This window comes from Falco peregrinus, chromosome 4 (genome assembly GCF_023634155.1).
Source record: "Falco peregrinus isolate bFalPer1 chromosome 4, bFalPer1.pri, whole genome shotgun sequence".
Classification (NCBI taxonomy): Eukaryota; Metazoa; Chordata; class Aves; order Falconiformes; family Falconidae; genus Falco; species Falco peregrinus.
In genome coordinates this window covers 65,619,240-65,636,100 of record NC_073724.1, presented here as the reverse complement: position 1 = coordinate 65,636,100, position 16,861 = coordinate 65,619,240, and the positions used below count along the sequence as shown (strand labels likewise).

General features: G+C 38.3%; 1 protein-coding gene and 1 long non-coding RNA gene across 2 annotated transcripts in view; both read left to right on the top strand.

The window, feature by feature from the left end:
- The window catches only part of RAP2A (RAP2A, member of RAS oncogene family), a 32,585-nt gene extending 16,518 nt beyond the window's left edge, over positions 1 to 16,067 (top strand). The window contains exon 2 of the mRNA XM_055801895.1: positions 12,016 to 16,067. Within this exon, the coding sequence (XP_055657870.1) occupies positions 12,016 to 12,253 (238 nt within the window). The 3' untranslated portion in view covers positions 12,254 to 16,067. The remainder of the gene's footprint in view (positions 1 to 12,015) is intronic.
- On the top strand, positions 1,402 to 10,147 carry LOC129784299 (uncharacterized). The gene is made up of 2 exons (XR_008746836.1): positions 1,402 to 3,757; positions 3,996 to 10,147. It is a non-coding gene; the product is annotated as an uncharacterized LOC129784299 (long non-coding RNA).
- Positions 16,068 to 16,861: the final 794 nt, after the last annotated feature.

The window sequence follows — 16,861 nt, the reverse complement described above, 5'->3', positions numbered from 1 at the left end:
ATTTTTGCAGAGTTGTCTTACATGCATTGTAGGATATTTTTATTAGCTTGAAGGACATTAAGCTGTATTCCTCTTTGGTTACTAGGGCAACAAAGTCATCTCTGCTTCGTACTAGACACACAAATTCTCTTCAGGCTATGCAATATCATATAAACTCTGGTATCTACCTGCCTTAGCAGGGATTGATGAGAGAGCAGACATTGATGCCAAATTGTTTGCCTCTTAATCCCATTATTTTTATTTCACTTTTTTCAAGTTGTAGTGACCTGAAGCTAGTTTCATTGTAAAAGGTCAAATTCTTTTAAAATTAAATAAATAAAAGCTGCTGTGGAGATACAGTTCATATCCATATGTAATGCTCTAATCTACAGACCAGATGGTGGCAATCGAACTTTATGATCCAGGCTTGCATATATTTTCAGAGGCTAGGTCTGGGTAGGCTGAAAGTCAGGAGCTCTGACTTCTTGGACTAAGAAGGTTCTTACCTCGACATGGAGGAGAAACTGTTGCTTTCTGTGTGGTTCTGACTGGATGACATGACACGATAGTTCCTGAACTCTAATCCTATGGAAGCAAGTGATGCTACTAAGAAGGTTTTGAATTAATTGTTAGGCCTATTCTTGAAGACTGTAAAAGTGTAATTTTAATGAGCTAGAGAAAATCCTATTACAATAGTTTTGCAGTAGGATTTTTATCAGTGATTATAAATTGGTTAAAGGAATATAAGTGTGTGTTCACTTTGAACAGTGAAATAATACCTTACAGGGCTATAGTCTTCTGGCCCTTTTAAAATGCATATGCGTTTGATTGTTTTTGCTAGCCAAAGTTTTTCTTTGTTTATCCACTAAAAATTTTTGCTTTCTTTAGTTTAAATAAACAAGGATAAAGGGATTGAAGTTGTTAACTTATGCATGAGCTTTCGTTAATTCTGTAAAATCTGGTTAATTCACTTTGCTTTCATAATTCTAGGATATATGTCTATGTTGAATCTTGTAAGTATGATTATCAGTTCCTGTACATAAACTAATAGCTATAAATATTTATATAGCTTTGGCAGTTGTTTCTCAGTCCATTTTATACGGAAACAAGCCTTACGCAACTCAGCTGTCTACTTGTCTTGTCTTCCTCCATTACCTTCCAGTAAGTTTTGAATTCTGTGGCAAAGTTAAACTAAACTGAACACTAGGACAAGTTCCCAAAGAGGTAATGGGAGGCCTGGCCTTGGGGTTTTTCAAGACTGAACTGCAGCTGGCCCTGAGCAAGCTGCTTGAGATCTGACTGACCTTGCTCTGAGCAGGGGGTTGGACTAAAGACCTCCTGAGGTTCCTTGCTGGCCCAGTGGTTCTGTGGCTCAATGTCTGGAACAGAACTTAATCATTATTTAGATTTCTAATTTATCTGAACTATTGGTTGGAAAGACACCCTGTCAGTGCTCTTAGTTGTGGAAGAAACTGTGGCATGTGCTCAGCTCTAATTATGAACTGGGGAATGGTGAGGGGAAAAGTTGTAGACAGAAGGAAAAACTAGAATTTCAGATACCAGCATTGACCAAATCTATAAGAAACTAGACCCACCGTTGTCCTCATAAGTTACTTCCCAGTTTCTGTGCTTTATAGAAGGGCCAAATGCTGCTTCAGCTTTTCCAAATGGAATATTAACAATATATTTGAGACAGATTTTTCTTTAACCCAGCTGCAGGTGTAAACTTTGGTATATCTGAATTGGCACAAATCCTTTTCGTTACTTTTTCTCCTCCTTCACCTTTTTCAGTACTTCGTTGTGCAGTAAGTTTACAGTGCATTTTAAAATAATACAGTAATTCATCTAAAGGTTTGCAAGTCAAGTGGTACGCTTCTGAGAGAAATTTCTTGTGACAAAGCATGTACTAATAGAAAAATGGTAGTGTTTGTTAGTCACTGTTAACTTTGAACACAGCAATATAAAACATTAAAAATATGAAAGTTAAAATCCATAGATTTGCTGTATGATGTGCAAGAAGCTTATATTGCTTTTAATAGGTATCTGCATTTTTTATTGCCTTTGCAAAGGGACCCATTCCATCCCATGTTGTCAGAATAGGCAGGCTTTCTGACCTTGTAGAAGTTGTGTACAGAGAAGCAGGGAGGAGGAGGAATCCTCAATGTCAGCATATCTTTTAAGATACTGTGAGCCCTTGCAGTTTCTGCTCAAGCCAGTGGTGTTGAAGTGAGGTAACAACCTTGGCTTTGTCCCCCAGGCTGGTGTTCTTGCTCTGAGTCTGACGCACACCTAATCCGATAGCTTTTTTCTTTCTTCTGGCAAGCTTGATGTTGGTGCAGATTCTGCCCTAATGTACCTGTAAATGTACTTGTAAAGAAAGCCTGAAGGTTTGTGGTGCTACATAGCCTACTGCTGAGAATAGCTCGGATGCAGGATGTTTTTCTCTTGAAGACCAAGCAAAACTGCTAATGCATCCTTCAGGATGTTCAGGTGCCTCCATCATGACGGGTGGAAGACTTCAGAAGTGTTTATGTGCCATAGGTGTTCAGAGTTTAAAGCTGGCAACTGCTGCTTTCTTCAGCTGGAAATTGGAGGTACAGAGTTAAAGGGACTTGCTAAAAACTGCATAGGAAGCCTGTAACGGGGGATGGAACTGAACCTGCATCTCTTAAATCATGTGTCAGCACTCATCTTACTTGACATTTAATGTGTTTTCTGCAAGGTATCAGAGGATAAAATTTAATTTTAAGTGGTTATGTCTGAAAAAAAGGTCATTTTAAATAATTGTCTTTAAGACTTCAAAATACAAATAAAAGGTAGATAGTAGCCTCTTTAATTTTAGTATCTTGCATATGTTGTACATTTGGTAGGTACCAAAAACCTTGACATACCCAGTCATGCTCGTTATATTGGAACAAACATTAATGTATTAGCATGGCATACAGCTTAAAAATATTTAAGATCAGAAAACTAATATGATCACTAAGAATAACTTTCAGTTATGGACACAGAAGTTTCAATACTTAAATGAGACCTAATTTTGGAGATGTTGAGTCATTCCTACAGCTAGTAGCAGCAGTTTTAAAAAAAAATTAAATGCTCAGCTTTAGTGTCTGGAAACTTTGAGCAAGAACTGTACTTAAGCAGCCATACCGTGCCTTGTAATCTGTTCATTGTTTTCTTGGCAACTAGACTTCTTTCAATGCAAACTGAGTATAGAGATGGAAAATAAGTGAAATTTGTGCACCTGTGAGAATCTCAGATTTGTAGGACATCACGATTTTCCTGTTGCTTTTAGAAACAAAATGTCAGGTGAAACACTTGCCTTGCATCTTATATAGAATTGAAACTTGTGGTTTCTTAAAGTTCTTAAATTATACCAAGAAATAGAAAATTCTTATTTGAAAATTCCAGTGTTTCTGAGTTGCTAAATGTGGCAAGCACTTCAGGATTTCAACAAAGTGATGTTGATTCTCAATTGCATAAGACAAGAATTTTGATTGGCGTAGAGAGGGAACTCAAGCATTAAAATACTGTTTGGATATGCTCACAGTAGACCTGCTGCTAAGCAGGTGGTTGTTATATATCACTGGATAATAGACTTCAGTATTAGATGAGATATGAATTTTAATGATAGATAATAGGGAGAGGTGCCCTGTTTAAGGTGAAAGCTAATTTCTTGTTTACAAAGGCTTTTGAGCATCTGAAATGCCATTAGGTGTGAACCGCTGTGACTCCTGTCTTGGGCTTCTTGTTGTCATCCCCAGCCCTCAGTGCTGTTTGTCAGTTCTTATGCCAGAGCCTTACTTTAAGGGGAGCTAATAATGTCATGGGACATGATTTAAAAATTCATGGAGTTCTGCAAACTTAATGAGCAAAGGTCTCCCTAAGGTCTTGACGATCAAGTTTTTTTTCTTTAGGACTTCCCTTCAGTGAATAGTGAACTCCTCTCTCATTGGGCATGTTGGCAGGGCATTGGATTTTCAGGTATTCTTGCTGGTTTACCATTTAAGCAGGTAACAGCTGAAAATAGGCTGCGTCTGCAGTGACTTGCAGAAGCAGGCTGAACACATCTAAGGAGTTTATAGTTACTCTAGCTCCCCCATAAGATCTTAGATGTGGAAAATCATAGAATCATGGAATGGGTTGGGTTGGAAGGAACCATCTAGTTCCAACCCCCCTGCCATGGGAAAGGATGCCTTCCACTAGGCCACGTTGCTCAGAGATCGATCCAACCTGGTATATACATTTTATATTTACATATATATATATATATATATAATCTCCTCTACAGTTAAGAGTTTTTCTCTGAAGTGATCAGAAATGGCCTGGAAAGTTCTTTAGTGTCCTTCATATAAAAATGATATGCATAATCCTGTTGCCTCTGTTGCAGCAAAGGGATGTAGGTTTACTAGATGGCCTTTCAGTATGCATATTGGATAGTACCATCCATGGTTCTTGTCACTTTGAAGGTCTCAGCTGTAAGCTGCCTAGAAATAATGTGTTCAGGTGCTTTGGCTGAAACTGCTTATAGTAACAGTTGGGAAGCAAATATATACGGTGCTTCATTACATTGGGGTTTGTTGGGCTTTTGCTTGGAAGAGAATTATTTCCTCTAATTTCTTACAAGCACAGTACCAAGGGTGACCCTGCCAAACAATTTAAGCAAAATTGACATTGGTTGAGACTTTTCCTGGACCTTGAAATCAAACTGGAAAGCATGAGCTGACTATAACAACCACAGAACTGAACTGTTAAAAGTATTTTATTTAAGTTGAGGTGATTATTTCCAGAAAGTTTTGTGTGCAAGAATAAACGTAGTTTCTGCAGCTCAAAAGTGATGTGATGTGGTGCTTATTCATTATTCTAATATTGTTCTTCAAGTTGTTTTACAATAATTATTTAATTTGCTCCCCTATGAGTAAGTAAAATTATTCTGACTTTATATACCTCAGTTGATCCATCTGAAGAGTTTTTTTCCCAAAGGCTATATAAGGAGTTCATGTCAAAGCCTAGAATAAAATGTTAAATCCCCAGTCCTGCAATTAGGCCATAGGCTGTTCTTTATAGCAAACTAATTCATGACTCAGCCACCTAATTGCAGTGGGACTTCCAATAAGGTCTTGAACATCTACTCATTTATACAAATGATTTTAAGACGCTTTTTTTTGTTGTTGTTTGGAGTTGTTGCTTAAGTAATTAAAGCCTTGCACAATATAGCTTACAAAAGCAAATATTAAATGCAATTAATTGGTAAACTGGAGTGACTTGTTTGCATCAGAATGGTGGGGGTATTATAGGTGTTCTGTATGGATTTACCTGTGAAGATGTAATAATTTCCATTAGAGAGCAAGGTACTCAAACTTTGCAGAAGCTTGCCTACTTTTAGATATACCTATCTATCTCCTGGCACATTCCATAAATCTACACATTTATTTATATATTATAAATATATAATATATTATATAGATATATTCATAATATAAAAATTATAATAAGATATAAAAATATAAATTCTATAGATGTAATAAATATATTTGTAAATACACACATGTTCATTGGTGTGTATTTGCAGGCTCTGCAGACCGAGCCCCTGCTGTTGATTTAACTCACAATGTTAGAAGCTGTAAAGCTACCAAAATACAAAGAATCAAGGTTTAGAAAAAGTGAAAAGTCTTCTCTGGCTGAATTTCTTAAGCCAAGGTAGTAATTATTTTAGAAGTATATATGTTTTTCTTGCTGTTTTGGTTTAAGAACTGGAAGCTTTCAGCAAAAGATTAAGATTGTTTGGTTTCCCCTTGACAATTCTGTGGTCTTGCTGCTTCTCATCCTGGTGTATGAGAGGCTCAGAAACAGGCTAGGGAACACTGTCTATTTGTAGAACCATAGAATGGTTTGGGTTGGAAAGGACCTTAAAGATCATCTAGTTCCAACCCACCCACCCCCCCCCCATGGACACCACTCTCATCTTCTGAAGCTGATGCGAGTTTTTAACTATTGAGGATCCTGTATTAAATGTCCAAGTAATTGTGTGAAAGGGATAAGAAAAGTCTTGATAGTCACACTGGGAATATGTTCTTTCTCTAGATGAGGAAACTTCTAGTTTAAGTTGTGACAGATTTTACTGCAGGCAATCAAAGTTTGCAAGTTACGTTATGAAATAATGCTTAGTGGTATTTATGCATGAATTTGTAAACAATCTAATAGGTTTAACTGTAATTTCTGATACTTTAGTTCATATTGCCCAGAATTCTTTTACTGTGTATTTTGGCAGGATTGTTACCACAAATTTTCTGTTAAGTCTGAAATGAAGAGTATTTTTACTGACTTTCTGATATTAGGGACAACAATGATGTAAAAAATATCTTTGTCCTTTAAATTACTTTCTTTTTTGAAAGACAATTAGAAGTGTCAGAAATATATTAGTAAAATAGGGGAGGAGATGAGACACTCTGCATGTAGAAGGTGATTAAAGTGGCTTAGTACTGAAGACTTCTTTTGATGATTAGGAATAGTTATCATGTATAGATGCCTTTTATATTTAGTGGTCCTAGTATTTAACATGTAAAGCTAGAAATCTTACATCTTTCCACAAACTTCAACAGAATTGAAGCTAGTTATAAGAAATAGTCTTCAAGAATACACGTTTTTGTTCTTTGGTTTTTTGATTTTTTTTTTTTACTCTACAGAAAGTTTCTGCATTTTAGTTGAACATACTTGGCTCTGATACGAAGCTCAGGCAAAAATTCTGGAAAAGATGCAACACTTCAAGAATATGAAATTACAAAGCAGGAACCCATCTGAACTTTTTAGTAACTTCTCCTGTACTGGTCCAGCTTGCTTTTCCTGCCCCCTGTTTAGGAGTACTGGGTAATCTCTGGCACAGTTTATTAGTCTTGGTGTGAGGTATTTGTTGGGGGTTTGTTCGGTGGTTTGTTTGCTTTGTAATTCTTACTCATTTATTCTTTGCTTTTATTATATTTTCACTGCACATCATCTTTGGTTTTTATCTTTATCCAATGACAGTTGTAACCAGAAATCTGGTAAGTACCTTGTAAAAGAGATTCAGATGCAATGTCAAGCACTGCCCGTGGTTTTTTTCTCCCTGAGTAAAATGAGAGGTAGAGAAAACAGGAGGTAAAAATCTCTGAGGATCATTTCCATAGCATTCATCTTGAGGCTTTCTGACTGTTATAAGCTGTTAATTCAAAGTATACATACTAACCTAAACAGAAATGTGGATGATACATGTGCCATGTGAGGTAAGATCAAATATAGAAACTGTTGATCATTGTGTGAAGTGTAAGGCTGTGTGGTCAGTGGTGCATGGCTGGGCCACATAAAACATTTAAAGTCTGTGTATTTATTGATTCTACATGGCTATGGTGTCCATCCTCGGGAAAACTGAGGGATTTACTGCAGCCTGTTGGTCCCAGAAACTCATTAAAGATGGATAGAAACATGGGTTTTAGCATTGAGTAGTTATCTGGGACTGGGAATTACATGCTGGTTGTCTTTTATGCAGTAATGACTGTGCCGTGACAGTAGCGATATCCTGGATATGATGGTATTTGACTCTGCACCGGTGTCTTTCATGGGGCTGTAAATGGCTGCAATTGTATTACCTCTTCAGGAGTTGCCACTGCTCAGTATCTTGTCACGCTGGAGCTTAAGATCGTGAGATCATTTAAACAGGGTGAGGTACCTTGTTCTTTAAACATGTTCTGCAAACACGTGTAATTGGTCTTGCAAAAACTTGCGCCTGAAGAGGTCTTGAAAAGTCAAGCCTTCCTGTGCTGCATTTGAGTATATTTCTTACAGGCTCTGCTATGATGTTTGCCCTAGAATACATACTGTGCTGCACCGACAGAGATGAAACCAGCAGGCATTCTCATTTTCAGGTGGCCTTCATGCTTTTCATTAGGAGCGATCAGTGCCGCTTGAAGCTTTTCAGCAGTATTGAGGAAATTGGATTTTCCTGCTCCAGGAACAAGGAGCAGAACTGTGCCACTTCTCCCCCTGCCCATACCTTAGTGCTGGAGATGGGCAGCACTGAGAGGAGAGACCCCTGCCCAGCTCCTGCAGTGGGCTGAGCTGCCCCCTCGGACATCCTGCAATGGCAGCAGCAGTCCGGCTTGTCAGGGCTCTGGTATAGATGAGGAGTGGGAGGTTAGCCTCTTTAGCTCTGCTATAAGTATTTGTGAGTAGGTTAGGTCCTACTTGAAGCTTTTGGAAGCATTCGTGAATTCCTAAGTTTGGCAATTTTATATGTTTTTTCGGGTGTTGTATGGAAGGGTCTTGCATTGTTGCTTGGGTGTTGCAGGGCAGATCTTGGCTTACTGAAATCCAGCAGGGTGAAAAGCGTGTGAGGAAGAGGTGATGTTCTTGCCCTCAAATTTCATTGGAATTGTGTAATTCCACTATGTCTGAGAAATCACCCTTCCCCGTTGCGGGCCTGTGCTGCTGCACAGCACCTCAGTGGTGGGTCTACCAATGCCTGGCCAGTCCAAGCTCTGCAAATGGTGAGTGAAGCCTCCAGGAGCAGGCAAAAGTCACCTCCAGCAAGATCGGCAGCCACGGTGAGGAGAGCACTGAGGGAGGAGTCTCCCCCGTACCTATCAGAAATAAATTTGCTCGGAATACGAAGTGAGGCAGGAAATTCTGGCACTGTTGTGAGATAAAGGGTGGAGAGCCAGCCTGAACTTCGGAGCTTGTAGGGCTTGATTTAGTTGAGAGCTAGGGTTTCCATGGTGTGTTACCAGAACTCAAAAGCTGGGAAGTACTGTGTGGAGACCTCCAGGGACTCTGAATGAAGATGAGCAGGGGCTGGAACCACTATGTGGAACCACATAGTTTCTGTAAAGACCTTTTGGTTGATGTATGGCACTGACCAACACACAGTCAATTCGTCATCATCTCGGTATTTGGGGAAAACAATACATAGATGTCCGGTCTGGCTTTCCCATACTCAGCTTGGCTCTGGCAGGACTGGTACTGAACTGGAGCTCATAAGCCCATACTGGAGCCAGTCTTCCACTCAGTATCCATGGGCTGTTCTGCCATTACTTGCCATATTCCAACCTCTGTTATTCTAGATAATGAATACTGACTTTTCTATATAGAAAGACAAATTGCATGACTCTGTGTGCATACATATTACAAACAGTTTCTATATATATTATAGGCAGGCATAAGAATACATACATATATATAAAACCAAAATATCTTAAGTCACGCAGAATATACATACATAATCAGTATTTTCTCTGTAATGTTGACTACTCAAAATTTAGGTAGTACAAGGATATATTTTGCAAGAGTAACTTTTTTTTTTGTCCTGTGAAGATGAGTTTAATAAGATGACATCGTGAGAGTTTTGCAGAAACATTTTCTTACACAATTTAATGTTGCAAAGTGGTTATTGGACAAATCTGAATTATAAGGTGAATAAGGCTATTGACTGTAGAATTCCCATCTTATTTTTGGTGGTGAAGGTTGGTAATGAATAATGTAAATACAGGAGGCAAAAGCAGGAAAAAGCAATACATATAAGTGCTTCTGTCTGTTCCACCTAATAGTTCCTAGATGGTCCTGTGCAAATAAATTAAATTAGACTTTTCACATCTATCCTGTCAGCTTGTCAGTTCTTCTTTTTGTTTGGTAGTACAAAACTGCATTATTTCCACCACTCCGTTTCCCAGGTGCTAAGTACTCAGTATTAAATAGATCCTCAGATATTTAGTTGCCCAGCTTTTCTAGGGTTCCTAAACCTTTTAAAGCACTTGAATATTTCAGTGGAACTGGCTATAAATCTGCAACAAGTGAGGGTTGGGTTTTTCCCCCTCATATATGTTTCTCAGTGAATTGGAGTGATCTTGCAGAACGAGAAGTAATCTTGTGTTTTAATTCTGGCTCATCTAATTCTTTGCTGAATGGTTGTCAAGTGGCTGCTCTGAATTTCTCAATTTTTCCCACTGGTAAAATTCAGAAGATAAAGGAATACCTGGAGGAGCTGGTGGGGGGCAAGGGAAGTTTGGGGTCCTCAGATACCAAGAAATGTGAAAGTGTACCCTATTCCACTTTCATTGAAGGGGTTTTAATGCTGTACAGCAAACACAATCGGACGCATGCATCTGAACAATAAAGATAAAAAGAAATGTTGAATTACTCTCTTTATCTGTTGAATGCCATCCATCTTATGTAATTAAAGACTATGCTATCATGTGTTTAAATGCGGGAGGACAGATTTCAAGATGCTTGTGTGTATTTTGGTACTTAATTAATGGCAGCTTAGCTCTTGCTAGAGTTCCAGAGGTATCGTTGTGCTAAATACTGTATATCCACAGAGTAAGCAATGGCTTGTGCCTCTTCAGATGGTAAACGAGGATAGGATAAATGGTGAAAGGGGAATTCTCTACAATTGTTGACCGCAGCCCCAGACTGTGGATTAAATGACATTCCCATAGTTAGCAAAGATGCATAACTAAGTTTAGAATTTCAACTGCATCTTGTGGCCTAGTTGGACCAATTTTTGATACTGCTGCAGTGGTGTAAGAGTTGCTGAGGTGGTTTGAGAAGTCACTGCCCTTTTGTCCTTTCCTGACTCTCTGGGAGCCCACTGTCCCTGCAGTAGAGCCCACCAGGAGCACATAGGTTCCTTGTTCCAGTGCTGAGTTTCATCATGACTGTTAGGTTAGACCAAGCTGCTGGATGTTTCCCTCAACCAGCTGAGACACGTGCACCAGATCTGCTCTGCTGCCCTGCCTGGGATGCAGGGAGGGTGGGTGGGATGGATGGAGAAGGGGTTATAGGTGCCTTCAGGACAATGGCATCTCCAACTGCTGCAGGTGTCAGCTGTGACTGTTGTCTGTCTGCAGCTGTCTTACTCAAGTGATTTGACTCAAAGCAGTAATACTAAGCTAATACAACATAGAAAATCAGGTTTAAATTAAGAGGGAACCATCTTGTTTCTCTTGAATCTTTGTTTAGTTTAAGTGCTAAAAGCTGTAATCAGTTTTTCTCTCAGTCCTTGTTGCTTTCATGAGAAAACCTGTGTAAGAGTATTTTGGAAATAAGCCCAGTGTTTTCTTCTCTGCTATGGCAAATATGTAAATTTAAAACCTGACAACACTTACTTAGTTCCATATCTGAAGAAGAGTTTATGCATGTGAGGATGGAAAAAAGGAGGACAAGAATTTGAATTTTTTTAAAAAAAATTGGCAAAGATCCCCTCACAAGGAGGTGCAAAGTAATAAATTCCTTCATGGCTTATATGATCTATTGTGCTGTCCAAGTTGATTATGAAGCAGAACTGTGATAGTATTGCCAGGAACACTTTTTTTTCCCCCTTTTGTTTAACTGGCATAATGGTGTGAATGCTGCAAGGGAGAGTTTACATATTCTGTATTGACTAATACATGTTTTTATATAACAGTACTTCTGTGTGCGTACGGTACTTGAAGTGGGCTATGTTTCCTGAAATTGCAAATGAATTTACTGGCCCTTTGGTTTTCTCCCTTTTATTGCTAACCTGAGAGTTCTGTGTATATTAACCAAAGATAAATGTACTCTTGGAAGGGAGAGTGATGCATCCTTATCACAAGCAGAAAATAAAATATGATACCAGTTCAGGGAGAAGGAGGACGTAATGTTGAAGGGAGGGTTGGACGTCCATCCTGTTCTTAGACCCTGAGATCGCCATCATAAAAAAAATTAAAAATATTATATTCCTGGTTTCTGTGCTGTGGAAGTGCTCCTGGCAGATTGCCTGGCGGGAAGGAAAATTCAGTGGAGGAAGCATTCCCTAGAACTCAAAGAAGGCTCTAGGGGGAAAGAGATGTGTAACAAATTGCTAGAATGTGAAATATGCAAAGCATTTTTTCAACGTAAAATTTTAAGGTCATCCAAATGTTTCTTTTCCTGTTGGGTCTGTACTGATTGCTGATAGATGTTTACATTTAGAATGTTTCCATTTTAAAAATATAATTATTGCTGTTGTTCTTTGTGTTTGTTTTGTTTGTTTGTTTCAAACTGTAGGTATGAGAAGGTGCCAGTAATTCTGGTTGGTAATAAAGTGGACCTGGAAAGTGAGAGAGAAGTATCGTTGAGCGAAGGCAGAGCCTTAGCTGAAGAATGGGGCTGCCCCTTTATGGAGACCTCTGCTAAAAGTAAAACAATGGTGGATGAGCTCTTTGCGGAAATTGTTAGACAAATGAACTATGCAGCACAGCCAGACAAAGATGACCCATGCTGTTCTGCATGTAATATACAATAGCATTAAAAATGACCTAACCTGGACTTAATTTGCAGAAATTTTGTAAGGTGGTAAAACTGTCTACTTCACTTCCTGGTTTGTGGGTCACTTGAAATACATCTGTAGTGAAGTAGCAACATGAACTCAGAGCTGAGCATTGAAAGTCAATCACTGACTCTGAATATAATTGGGTTAAATGACCACATCTCACCCATGTTTCCCTTTGAGCACCTGCAATGTTATGGCACAGCCAGTTGATCTACAGGGTCGTTCCGGTTGAGCGTCTGTGTGTTGTCAAGTCAGACAGCAACAACGGCAACTATTTCTGAAGAAGTTGGAAAACTTTTGGAAATGGGAAACAAAAGCAGTGGAGATAATATCTCTGAAGACCATTCACAACTAGCAAAAGTGCGAAAGGAGAGCCAAGTCTTTCAGTGTCTAATTACCGTGCTTCAGGATGTGCGCTATCACTTGTGGCCAAGTTTGTTCAGTCAAATACATTGATTTCACCAGAACTTCTGACAGTGTTAGAGGAAGAGGCTACCAGAGACCTATATAGTTTGGATTTTTTTCAAAATTGATGCTATTATTTCTACACTTTATCCCACATCTTGAAATAGAAAACATTGAATCAGTGTGTGAAATGAGAGGCAAGATCTGAAAACAAAAGACGGGTGAAGAAACAGTCTGGCATTGGAATGTTTAAAATCTTTCATTTTGCTGCTCAAAAATGGAGGATCGCTTCAGGTTTTTGGTCTGCAAAAAGCCAAACAAACCCTCTGTTTACAAAGCAGGAAGCATCTTTATTTATCACTTTACTGAACCAGGAGGAAGCAACTGTGATGAAAAAAAATTGCTGAGCCTTACTAACAAGGAACACTTTAATAGATTAACTAGTACCATCTTGTAAGGAAAATTAAGCCATGTTGCATCCATATGTTCCCTTCTGCAGAAACCTCGTGGGACAGTATGAACATCCTGCATTTTTAAGTTTGTTAAAGACAACAGTTTTTCTTGCCTTTAAGGGCTACGTTCTCTGGTGTGATCCCTAACTAACCTTTGAAAATCAAGTTTGCTATTTGATAGCTTTAATGTTGAAAACTTAAATTGAATAACCATGTGAAATCATTTGTTTCAGAGGTGAAATAGTTACGGTTGTAATTCCTTAGGTGAGTGTGGAAATGGCTTTTTAATTGCCTGACACACTATTCAAAGGTTGCCCCAATTATTGTAGTGTTAAATGGTGGGAGCAAATATTTTATTTTGAAAGGATGCTCGAGCTCTGACTTGCTAGTTTCATAGCAGTGAAGTATTTATCATTTGCATGACTAATGGCACAGAAATACCTATTCTGAAGTCTTACAATCAAAGTATAGAGAAGTTTTCAATCACAATGTTTAGATTTTAAATGCTGGAGAGATTGTCTTGAGCTGGATCTTTTAATAGGTAAAATTGGCCATAAAAATAGAGTCACTGAGCCTGTGGTCTAAATAACACCATGCATTTATTAGTTTTTCAATCTTGTGCAGTAACAGTGTAGTTCCTTGTGTTTAAATGAGTGAAAACAGGGGTGCTGGGGTGTGTGTGTGCGCGCGTTGAGTGTGTGTGTGTGTATGTGGCCCTTAGAAATGCTGTAATTGGAGTTAGGTTCGAGAGTTTTGCCTCCATCTGCAGAACTTCCTAAAAACGCTCTCATCTGCTACAAAAGAAACTTGAGTACAAAACGCTTTGCAGATTTTCATACATAAATGCCCTTAACATTTTGAATTATAGTTCAGTGGATGATAACTAAAGGAAATCATATTAATGGAAGAGAACTGGCCATCTCTGCCCTTAATCTTTCAAGACCTTTCCACAGCCAGTGTATCAAAGGGCATTAGATGTCACAAAACATTAAGCCTTACTAGAACGTAAATGTAGCCCGTTTCCCATCTACCTTGCAGAGCTTTCGTTACTGTACTTTGTTCTCTTAGGGAGATAGGCACACTGTTTATTTCTGGCATCTGAATGCCCATGTTGGGTGCTCTGAATCGCCCTCCTAGAGGCACCTACCTCTTTCCATTGACCATATAGCAAACTTTGGTCCTCAGAGTCACACAACTTATATGCCTAAACTAGATGGTATGAATGTTCTCTTACCCCCACTCCCCATCTGCCCATTGTGTCAGCCGCCAGGCTTAATCAAGATGTCAGATGTGGAATTAATGATATTTCAAAGTTTAAAATGTCTAGATTGGGAAATGATTTATTGAGCATTACAACCTCTCTTGTAGAACAGCTTGCCAGTGTGAGATCCACTGCATAAGCCCTCAAAAAAAAACCCCAACCAAACCCAAATTTGAAACTGAGTTGCATGTTATGCAATGTTATTTGCAGAGATGACAAAATATTACCTCACAGATTGTTCATCAACCAAGAAAATGACATGAAGTACAGTCTGGACAGCCTAACATGAAGTTCTTAATATAAAACAGATGGGCTTTTAATATAGGAAAAATTTCACAGTAAATTTTTAACAGAAAATATTAATGAAAAAATCTCCCAGTCTTGTTTCTTCATTACACTCTTGTATTTTCAAAAACATAAGCCGTATGTAAGCTACCACACAATGTGGCGGGGGGAGGGGAAAGTGTAAGTGGTGTCTTTCATCGTATAGTTTTGAGGAAGTAGTTATGCACTATTTGTATTTCCACTAATGTGAAGATAGTGGAGCTTGAATCAATGACAGTTGCACTCGACAGATTTTTCAGATTACAGGGGTAGCAGAAAGGGAGGTAAGTGAGCCACGCAGCAGCTGCATGGCCACCCTGCAGGAGTCATCGGTCTTGGATCACTGTTTCATTTGTACCCTGATAGGATTACCAATTCTAGTATTTGAAAGTTTCTTATAACATGCCTTAAAATATTATGATTTGTTCCAAAGACCCGCTTTTCTTTTGGCTGTTCTTGTAGAGCTTTGTACTTTTCTACAAAGACAGCATTTATCCAGTTTTGGGTTTTGGTTTGTTTGGTTGGTTTGTTTTTTTTTTTAAATGTTGCAACTTTTATTCTTTTAAGCTGTGATAGTGAGAGCAACTGTTTCCTCTTTCCCTTAAAAATACACACAAAAACTAGTCAAAGCAAACAAACCAGAATTGGATCACGAGTATTAAACATGATTGCATTGAGTTTTCTTTTGGGTTGTTTTTGGCTTGTTTGGTTTTTTTCTTCCCTGTTGCATCTTTTCCCCCTGCCCGCCCTTTCAGAGCATCAAAAGAATTTTGGTGACATTTTCTGTTCTGGTTCTAGCCTCTCCCTAACCCCAGTGCTACAGTTGCATTACTTTTCTGTGGGAAAACTACTGGTATTTGCTTTCCTGTGTAGAATGTTGCCTAAAGATGTCAGCCATTTGGTTAGGGGGTTTTGTGCATGTTTGGCTTTTATTTTTGTTTGGTTTTTTTTACCAGTGTGCCATCAGAACACTGGTTAGGCTTTAATTGTGAAACTCCGCAACAAAAGCAAATGTTTGACAACTGCAGGAGGCTTTTATCTGCATTGTTGTGCATCTGTTAATTCTTGATCAGGGTTTGAAGAAAGACTGAAGTGGGTTCTGGAATCAGGCTTAACGCTGTTGATTTGGAGTTTCCTAGGGGTGAATTAATGTATTTCACAGTTAATTGTTGAGCTCTAATACAACTGGCAACTTAAAATGGGGCAACAGTTTGTTTTGTAACAATGTCAGTTGTTTAAACCTTGATGTTTCAAATAAAACAAGAATTGTACATAGAACTCAATGCAAACTCAGCAGTTGTATTTGGAGTTAAATTATTTTAACAAATAAATTTATTTAATGAAATCTTCCTTGCATTTCCTGTATTATACACTTTGATTTGATCAAAAAGTTCATCCAACGCTGACATTAGCCAGTAATTTCAAACAACACTGTAAACTATTTGCAGTTCAGCTAAGTATTTCTTGCCAAAATGTTCTTCTGGTACAAATTAAATAGCAATACATAAAAAGCAAATATACTTTTAATTTTTATGTATGGATGGATGTTGTGATTTAAGTTATAAGCTTGATAAAGAACCATAGCGAAGGTGGTTACTTAGAGGAATATATGCTGACAAAAGTCAGTAAAATAGTATTTGATAAGGTATGGCTCTTGGTATGACAAGAGAGTAGGGCTTATTTTAAAATATAATAAAATGATGTATGAAGTTGCTCAATATATGATATAGTTAATATGCAGAACTACTTCTATAACACCAAGGTTGCAAAGGGTTAAAAAAGGATTGTTTGTTATATCAGCTGTTCAATTGATGAGTGTTTTGCAGGCTTTCAGCACCATACAAAAGGAGTTAGTGTTAGAAAGAACTTCAAATACAATTAGCATTGCAGAGATTTATAAATGAACAGTTGAGCTAATGCTAACAGGATTATTCTAGCTAATTGGCACAGATCAGCAGTTACATTTCAGTCATGCCAGTATCACTAAAATACCCTGTTATCAGTAATGATGGGTGCTTGGTAGTGTCTTGTTTTCATGTCATGTGTGCCATAAGGAACAAGAAGCCTGAGGCTGGCACATCTTAAAAGCTCCTAGTTCTATGGATAATATAGAAGGCTGACACATACTGCTAATTCTAT